Source organism: Muscardinus avellanarius (assembly GCF_963383645.1).
Source record: "Muscardinus avellanarius genome assembly, chromosome: 14".
In the NCBI taxonomy this organism is placed as follows: Eukaryota; Metazoa; Chordata; class Mammalia; order Rodentia; family Gliridae; genus Muscardinus; species Muscardinus avellanarius.
In genome coordinates this window covers 81,891,270-81,901,090 of record NC_137800.1, presented here as the reverse complement: position 1 = coordinate 81,901,090, position 9,821 = coordinate 81,891,270, and the positions used below count along the sequence as shown (strand labels likewise).

Sequence of the window (9,821 nt, the reverse complement as noted above, 5' to 3'; positions counted from 1 at the left end):
TTTCTGAGCACATTCCAGGCATGAACTTGGACAGACAGGAGTTACCTTGCTATAACTATTCACATCACAATTCAAGGTCTTAGCCAGAAGTAATTATTTTATTCTTTGTACACTAAACAATAAATGTGACTTCAAATCTAGATCCCCCCCCCTCACAAGCACCAACCCTGCAGTACAATTTTGAAGAACACTCAAGCAATTCATGTAAACCCAAGGATGATCTTTATATTCATTATTTATTCCCTTTTTTGCGGTACTGGGGATGAAACCCAGGAGCATTCTGCATCCAAGCTACGCCCCAGTCCTATTTTTTATTCTTTATTTTGAAGCAGGGTCTCACTGAGTTGCAAAGGCCTCACTAAGTAGCTAAGGCTGTCTGCAAACTGCAATCCTCCTATCTCAGCCTCCCAAATGCTAGGAATACAAGCGTGCGCCACCACGCCCGGCTTCATTATTCATTCTACTGCCAAGGCTCTTCATAGTCCCCTATGCAAAGGAATACAAATAAATGTGGGCACAGAGTTGATCTCAGAGGTTAGAAAATCACCATTTTTCCAGAAACCTGAAGGGCTTTTAGCTGTCCTGGGAAACAGATTTCTAGTCTCTAGTCTTCCTTTTGTTTCTTGGATGATTTAAATCCTCATTGCCCAGAGGGACAACCTGAAACCCAATAGATGCTCAAATCCTCCTGCCACAAATAAGAGTCTTTCTTTGAATTAAGTGTTATTTCTGTCCCCTGATTTTGAGTGGGAAAATGAAGGCATAGTTGGGTTGAGTATGTTGTAAAGTTAAATACAAATGGAAACATAACAATAACTAATTTTCCTTGCTGCAACAAGGCACATTTACATGTGTCACTTATGTTGAGTATTTTTATACTACATTATGCCATATACAAGTTTTTGTAAAAGCTATATGATACTCTTACTAGCTTGAAACCCAGGGTTGTTTTCTCCAGGCCCTGGAGTCCTCTGTAAAAATGCAATCATAAAGCAAGGCAGTGTCCTATTTCAGCAGAGGAGCAAGAGCCTTACTTCAATGGGAACTTGTTCCAAGCTGCAAAATCATTTTCTGTCCAAAAGATGTTTGAACTTTGTCTTTGTAATGAATAAAGAGAATTTACTCAAATAGTCACATGTCACAGAATTGAAAATTGCCTGAAATAGAGGAGTGGCCAAGAAATAATGGTAATGGAGAAGATTTTCAAATCCCATCTGGACTGCTAGTGAATATCTTCAGAACTCTCTCTACTGGGTGAGTCTCTGAAATGAGGACATGTACATCTCCCCAGAGACATTCTATGTTCCTATTCCATCTTTAGTACGTTTCCTTTATGTGGAATCCAGCATGTAAAAGAAAAATTTCCCATACTGTTTATTTCACAAATTCCAGTTTCAGGAAAATTTTGAAAGCAAACATTGGTACAGAAGAAAAACATATAGTTTGTATTCCTTCTTAGCAAATTCAATAAAATACCATCCCCATTCTAAATTCAAGATATCTTGGCCATAAATTAATTTCATAATTTTAATGTAATTAATAATAGAACATGGATACTCAGATTAGATTCTAAAAATGTTAATGGACTTCTGGGAAGATGGCGACTGAGAGAAACAGCACATCTCAGTAGTGCTGACGCTCAGTACCTATTACTGTAAAAACAGCATCTTGACAAGAGAAAAAAATCAAAAACTGAGAATGCCCCCTAAAAACAGGAACAAGATGAGGATGTCCATTATCACCACTTCTTTTCGATATAATATTTGAGACTCTAAATAGAGCAGTAAGGCAAGAGAAGGAAATCAAAGGAGTCCAAACAGGAAAAGAACTAAAACTATCACTATTTGCAGACAACATTATTCTATACGTAGAAGACTCAACAGACTCAATGAAAAGGCATATTGAACTGATCAATAAATTCAGCAGTGTCTGGATACAAAATCAATCTTAAAAACTTGGAAGATTTCCTGTATATCAACCATAAATCCACTGAAAAAGAAATCTAGAAAACAGTTTCACTCAGAATATTCCACAAAAAAATTAAGAATTTAGGAATAAACCTAACCAAGGAGGTAAAAGACCTCTACAAAGAAAATTATAGAACACTGAAAAAAGAAATTGAAGAAGAACACAGAAGATGAAAAGATCTTCCATGTTCTTGGGTAGGCAGAATAAATGTCATCAAAAGAACCATACTTTTTAAAGTGATCTACAGATTTAATACAGTACCCATTAAATTACCAAGGTTATTCCTCACATAGAAAAATCAGTCATTAAATTTATTTATTTATTTATTTATTGTGTGGTATTGGGGATGCAACCCAGGACATTCTACCCCCAAGCTACATTCTCACACCTCCAGCCCTCTTTTTTATTCTTTATTTTGAAACAAGGTCTCACTAAGTTTTAAGGGCTTCACTAAGTAGCTGAGACTGGAAGTGAACCTTCAATCCTCTTGTCTCAGCTTCCCAAGTACTGGGATTACAAGCGTGCGCCACCATGCTCAACCATTAAATTCATTTGGAACAACAACAACAAACAAAAAACAGAATAGCCAAAGTAGTTCTCAGCAACAAGAACCATGAAAGAAGTATCATAAAATATGACTTAAAATAAGGTGACCTATCTGAGGGAGATGGGAGAGAAGAAGAGGGAAATTCTCTAATGTATATGATGTACATACACAAACATATCAGTTGATCACTAAGCCAAACATGAAAAGAAAGGAGAGGGAGGAAACAGGATGGGAATTGAGGACAGGCTAAATAAATGATATGTGCATGTATGCCTCTACCATCTTGTACTCTATTAAGATGTATGACTACAATGCACCAATAAAAATAATAAATAAAATGGATTTTAGAGATAGCTCAAAATTAAAGTATTCTATCCATTAGTATATGACTTTAGGACAACTACATTATACTTTGGAATCTCATGTTCCTTATTCCATGAGAATAAATGCCTTTTCTGGTAGGATGATAGAAAATTTCGAATTTGTTAATAAATATGCCTTTGTATGGAATACCAGAGCAAGACACAGTGTAAGCATTAAACACACTGAAGCTATCCCTATCATAACTGTGAAGATAATTAGGATGCTATTTCATCCAATGTACTAAAAAGGACTGTAAACAATGGATTATTCTATTCTACCAATGTTGGTTCCAGACTTTTCTGAAATATAAATTTGTGAAATAATGAACTTTTCTGGCTTCTTCTTTTAAAGATAGAATCTACCTGAGAAAAAATTCTAGAGATGAATTAATCTTAATTAAGATGGATTTGGTGTGGGGCACATGTCCCCACCCCAGAGATTCATCCACCAGAGAGAGTTCTGAATGGAGTATGGGAAGTCCATCTATAGTCCAAATGCGATTTGAAAATCTTTTCCAGTATCATGATTTATTGACCATTTCTCTATCTCATGCAGTTTTCAGTGATATGACAGATATGAGTCATCCTGAGATTGAGAGATTCACTCCTCCAGAGAGTGAGGCTGGCTGAAAGCGGTACTCACCCAGAACAGGCAGGTGAATCCCACACAAAAGCAACAGTTGCCAGTCAGGGACTTGAAATTTATGTCAAAGTCTTTGAGAACAAATTCTGCTTCTATGCCTATTTATTGCAAAAAAAAATCATCCTGTTAATCTACAAAACCTCTAAGAAAAAAGAAAATAATATTTTTTCATTGAAAAAGCATTTAAGTAGAATACAACATACATCACAAGAAATCCACTTAGAAAAGTGGCAAGTGCAAGAAGAAAATGTACTTTTATAGCCAATCAAGGAAAGTGACTGTGGACACTTCTTAAGAAAACCAATAACTCATCCTCAAGAAAAAGAACTTGACTCCACCATTACTCACACAAGTTGATCCTCTATTTACTTCACTACCGGGTGATTTCTATTAATTTGTGGTCTTTACTAAAAAAAAATAGAAATCTTCACATATATTGTACATAGATGATTTTGTAACCTAGAGGAAGTCCCCAGCAAATTAGCTTTCTGCCCTTTTGCAGAAACTGGAAAACAGGGCACTATCTTGCTTGATGACTACACTTCTAAATAAGACTCTAGGGCCTGGGAAAACATCCCTTAGTTACCAAACTAGCAAGAGAATTATATAGATTTTAAGATTACTTATATACATCTCAACCTGACAATTTTTTAACCAAGCCAAGGAAAAATGTTCCTTATTACCATGGGGGAAATTATTTATTATTATTTTCAATTTCTTTTTAACCTTAAATATAGCATATACAACTTAACCAATCTGTGATTGCATTTCCCATTCAAAATCAGAGAATGGCAGCCATCAGGAAACAGGGATGACCAGAGACCAGGATTCTACCTCATAGGGCAACCCAAAGTCCTCTTGCTTCTGGAAAATGGTGCTATTCTCACTTTTAATCTCAGCCCTATGCCAACATTTATTCACATTCCTTTGCAGCAAGAAGTAGGAAGGTCATTGGCAGAATAATGAATAGTGAATGGAAGGATCATTCTTGGGTATAGAAGAATTGAGCCAGTGTCCTTGAATTTCTGTACTGCAGAAAGTGTAGGGGGGTTGACTCATGTAGGTTTTAAGTACAATTTGCTATTTAATGTGTAAGGAATAAAATAACCACTTGTGGTAAAGACCTTGAAGAACAGTGTGCATACGGGCAGCAAGGTGCCTCCTGTCTGACCAAGTTCATGGCTTGGGTATGCTCAGAAAGCGACTCTCCATTGCTGGTCCTCACTGATGATGTCTTTCTGTGTGAAGATCTTGAGAGAAAAAGGGAAATGACTTGTCCTAAGTCTGAGAAGCCGTCCCCATGCTGGTTCATGGCATGCAACTTTGGAAAAGTGACAAGAGAGACAGAAAATTGGAGAAAGCTAGGAACAGAAGCATGACTACTTGTTCCATTTCTCACTTTACATCCTTACATTATAATAATTACACTCTAATTAAAAGTGAGATAACTTCTGAGCCAAACAAATGTAGTAATTGTAGAGGGACAGGCAGAGTTGTACTTCAGGGAACGAGATCCAGCAGAGGGCTTCCTTCTTCCTGACAGAGTGACAACTGTGAGAACTGAATCCTTGGTGGTAGTTCATGGCAGCTGAGAGCACTACAAAACCAGAAGCTGCAGAGGTGAGCTGAGAAACCTCGCCTGGCTAAGACTAACGCGGAGCCTGTGTGTACCACTGCTACCTAGGTGAGTAGACCCATCTGTTCTGATTTAGTCATAGGCATAATGTAGAATTTCCTCAGCAGCACAAAGCTTATCTCTTTGGCCAGGCAAGGGAGTTCATACTCTCCCTATGCTGCTAAAACGAACAAATCTAAATCCAAAAAGGTCAAAAGGACCATTACAATGGGTGTTCCTCCAGAGACACTGGAGCATCTGTGTCACTGTGCTGAGTATCTAGTGTTGTAAGCGAGCTCTGGAGTGGGTCTCTCATATGGTTCTCATCTCTATCTTTCAGAAACCAGAAGATCAGAAAGGCTGCTCTAGTTTTTAGGAGGAACTCAGTTTTCTTCAACCTCCTTGATGTCCTGCATTATACCTCGGTCAGCATTTTCAGTTTTCATAAGATTTCTTCATCTACTTTTTGGTGTATTGATTGCTGTGTTTCCAGTGGGCGATCTTCTACTTTTCTGCTATGCTGCTAAATCCTTAAGTGCACTGTGTTTAATTTGAAGGCACTCTTCCTGCACCTATCTTTAAACTCTCATAGCAGCTAATATTTCGCCACAAATGTAAGTCAACCTCATTTGTTGTGTGCCTGTTTGACGGGGCAAAAAATAACAAAAAAATATTATTTGAAATCATAGTTTCTCTTTTGAGAATTCTGTGTTTTGTCAGTCTGTCCATTATGATTTGAGGCAACACACTCTACATTTAGCCCAGTATTATGCAGTGAGGACCACTAATCTCACTAATATTTTAATTGAGAAAATTGGGCTTGAGATGAATGTGCTTACCTGCCTGAGCAGGGTGTTAGGTTCAGATGAGGCATAATACATCTATTTCAAAGCAGGCCTATCTTTGAAACAGTTTACTACTACACTCTTCCAAAAGCAATTTGGGATCATACTCACCACTCCCTCTTCTAAAGTTCTTAATTTCCTTGGTCAAAATAAAAGATTAGTGACTTATTAGGTGTGTCAGAAGTGGATCCACTATCTGACTCAGAGCTTTGGAAAACTGGGAGGTGACTGAAGTCTAGAAAATGAGAATCTAGGAAATATAAGAAAAATACAAACCCAAAAAGATCTGGTAGACCTACTTAGAGCACTGAGCTGTCGTGAGCCCTGTCATTTTTAGCAGATCCAATCTCTCATTAAGTATGCAAGATATTTATTCTAAGCTTTTACCTAAAATTGTGGAGCTTCCTTTTAAAGCTTATACATAAGGCATTTTGTGTTCAAAACTTAGAAAGATGTGTTGCTTTCTTTAATGCATTGGTGCAGTGCTTAGTTCCCCATCTATCAGGGGAGGAAACAGAGTTTGAAAGTCACTAACTGACCTTCCTAGAGTCATGGGCCCTGAGTACCAAACCTAAGCACACGCCTGTGTACCTGTCCTTTGTTCTGCCAGAGACTTTCAGCACAGAGGAATCTGAAGCAATCTTTTAATGATTAGTAGGAATTAGAGGAAGAAGGCCTGAAGAATATTCTAAGGACACAAGATATATGCAGATTCTGGGTATTAGATCAAACATTCTGGTTTATTTTATTCTGGAAAAACTGATCTTAGTAAAATATAATTTGGGATCTCTTAGAAGTAAAAAGGTAACATCCTGTCTAAGCTGGTGCAAAGGCATCATGGACAGATGATCAAGAGGCCCTATCATTAAGCAGGTTGAGAAAAACACACAGAGGATCAGACTGTAAAATCACCAGGAACCACTGTGCCCTAGTTATGCCACAGCTATCAAGTGCCACCATAGCCCCCTCTGTCAGTGATTTTTTTCAAACCAATGCTGCCCCAACGAACTTTGCTTCAAAAAGCTATTACTTGGGATTCCTGATTCATAGGTAGCCCTCATCTCGTGACAACATATAACCATCCTTAATCCTCCTGCCCTAATCCCGTTGATAAACATCACCACATCTAGAACTGATCCAGACTCCGGTAGAGGCTCCTGAAGCCACTCATTGAAACCTCAGACCTTTTGCTAAAGACCCTGGATAGGAGCATTCCACAGTTCCACCAGCATATCCACTCTGGCTGCACCCCACAAATTATCTGACTGTTCAGTCAAAAGACCTATTCCTAGGTGTCTTTGGTTGATTAGACTTTTACTGTCAAATCTTATGTGAGGAAATTACACAGTATGACTTGATATTGAGGACTATAAAACCACTGAGTATTTGGAAGCTATCAAAGTGAAATCACAGAATCATTTTGGAATTTAAAATAGAAATATTAAGGTATTGTTATAAAAGATATAAAACTTGAAAGCAAAAAATCTGGAAATTATTATGCTCACCAAAATGATCCATAAAATAGGAGACGCAATAGAGTTAGAAAATGGCAATATTTTTCAGATGTTAAAGAGTTAAACAACAGAATTTTATTAGTGTCTGCATGTGATGTGTGCTGAACCAATCCAAAGGCTCAGATAATGGGAAAATGATAAAACTAAATAAAAAACACAACCAAATTTTCTGCTTGGCCAAATTTGGACATTAGTGCAGCCATGCTGAAGTTGAAGATAGGTGAGAGATACAAGGATTTGAACAAGTAGATTGGTTTTGCTAGTGTGGAGCTTAACCATTCTGGGTTGAAACTGTAGATTTTTGGTTTTTTTACTCGCTTTTCTTTAATTTTTTTTTTTTTTTTTTTTTTTTTTTTTTTTTTTGTCCTGGGGATGGAACCCAGAGGCATTCTACCTCTGTGCTACACCTCCAGACCTATTTTGAAACAAGGTCTCACTGATGCAAAAGGCCTCACTAAGTAGCTGAGGCTGTCTGCCAACCTTGATCCTCCTGTCTCAGCCTCCCAAATGCTGGGATTATAAGCATATGCCACCATGCCCGGCCTTGCCCTTTTTTTTAAAAAAATACTTTTATTGATGCATTATAATTTCACATCATTATGTTATACAGAGTCATAGGGACATACATGCACAGAGTAGATTTTTTAATATTCTTCCTCAAGATAGAATTTGAAACTATAAAACTTTAAAAACTTAAATATATAAAACTATAAAAATTAGAGTTTTTTGGGCAAAAACTTCTCCATTATATATATTATAATGGTTTCTTACAGTACATAAAATAGCTATGATATGATATCATATTTACAGATGTGTAGTATCATTGCTGATGTTTATTTTAAAAATGTATTTGCTCCACCTAGGATTTTCTGCCTAAATAAGAAATGGCCCTGAGACTGGTTAAAGGAGGAATCTTCGTCTTTCTACTAGGACTTGGCATGGCAGCGAACCTCTTTCTTTTGTTGAATTATGTTTGCATTTTCAGACACATTGAGAAGAAATCTACACACCTTATTCTCATTCATCTGGTTTTTACAAATATCATAATACTTCTTTCCAAAGGAATGACCAAAACAATAGCAACATTTGTTATGAGAAACTTCCTAGATGATACAGGCTGTAAGATTGTTGTTTATGTAGAGAGGGTGGCCCTAGGCCTCTCCATCTGCACCACCTCTCTCCTCACAGTGGTCCAGGCCATCACCATCAGTCCCAGAACCTCCATGTGGAGGAAGCTCAAGCTGAAGTCTGAATGGCACATCCTTTCCCTATTTCTTTTCTTTTGGATACTCAATTCTTTGATAAGCCTGAACTTAACATTTTATATTAAAAGTATCAATAGCGTAAACACATCACTAATGAGTAAAAGTGAGAACTATTGCTATTTTTTCTCCGAAAGCTCCATACTCAAATGGATTTTCCTCACTCTCATGGCCCTGCGAGATGCCCTGTTTCAGGGTGCCATGGGTGGGGCCAGTGGCTACATGGTATTTCTCCTCCACAGGCACCACCAGCAAGCTCTCTACCTTCAGAACTCCAGGCTCCTCTACAAAACTCCCCCTGAGCTGAAAGCTGCTCAAAGCGTTCTCCTTCTGATGCTCTGTTTTCTTTTCTCTTATTGGACAGAATGTTTTATTTCTTTATATGTAAGTGTGTCTTTAGATAACGATTCCATAGCAACAACTGTTCAAGAATTTCTGACCCTTGGTTATGCTACTGTAAGCCCATTTGTGTTAATTCACAGAGATAGATGTCTCACAAAATTTTGGTGTGCTCAGTAAGAGAGAGAAAATATGTATTTCATTGAACCTTTCATTAAGTTTGAAGTAACTTTCTTGTGTAGTATGTATACTACAAAAGCCAGAAAGAGTCACATAACTGGGGGCCTCCTGAGACAGCACACAGCTCATAGGAATCCAGAGGGACCCAGCCATCTCCTCATTCTCCTCGTTGCTGCCCTTCAGGAAGGGGCTGATATTCTCATGCATGTTACTTGGATCTTCCCCTACCACCACTTCCGGCAGAAAAATGCAGAAAAGCAATTTGGCAAATTCTTTCAAAATTAATTATGGAGTCTCCTTGAAGTAAGAAGTTCACGTCTTGAACCAAATCTTGCAGATATATTCGCTCATGTAAGACATATAGTATAAACAATAGTTTAAATTTTAATGTTGTATTTAAACAAACCTAAAGGTCTGATAAAATGGCCCTTTTGTTAGCTGTATAAATTTTTTCATATATTATCATTCTATCCAAGAGAATTTTATTGGACTTATGAAAAAATGATCAATTTTAAATTGTGTTTATATGTAAAGATATCTAAAGTG

The 9,821-nt window shown here is 37.4% G+C and overlaps 1 protein-coding gene across 1 annotated transcript; it reads left to right on the top strand.

Annotated features, from left to right (window-relative positions):
• Window positions 1-8,378: 8,378 nt before the first annotated feature.
• LOC308273387 (vomeronasal type-1 receptor 4-like) lies at window positions 8,379-9,275 on the top strand (the record flags this gene model as incomplete). The annotated part of the gene is made up of 1 exon (XM_080710484.1): window positions 8,379-9,275. The coding sequence occupies one exon, from the start codon at window positions 8,379-8,381 to the stop codon at window positions 9,273-9,275; it is 897 nt and encodes a 298-aa protein (XP_080566610.1).
• Window positions 9,276-9,821: the final 546 nt, after the last annotated feature.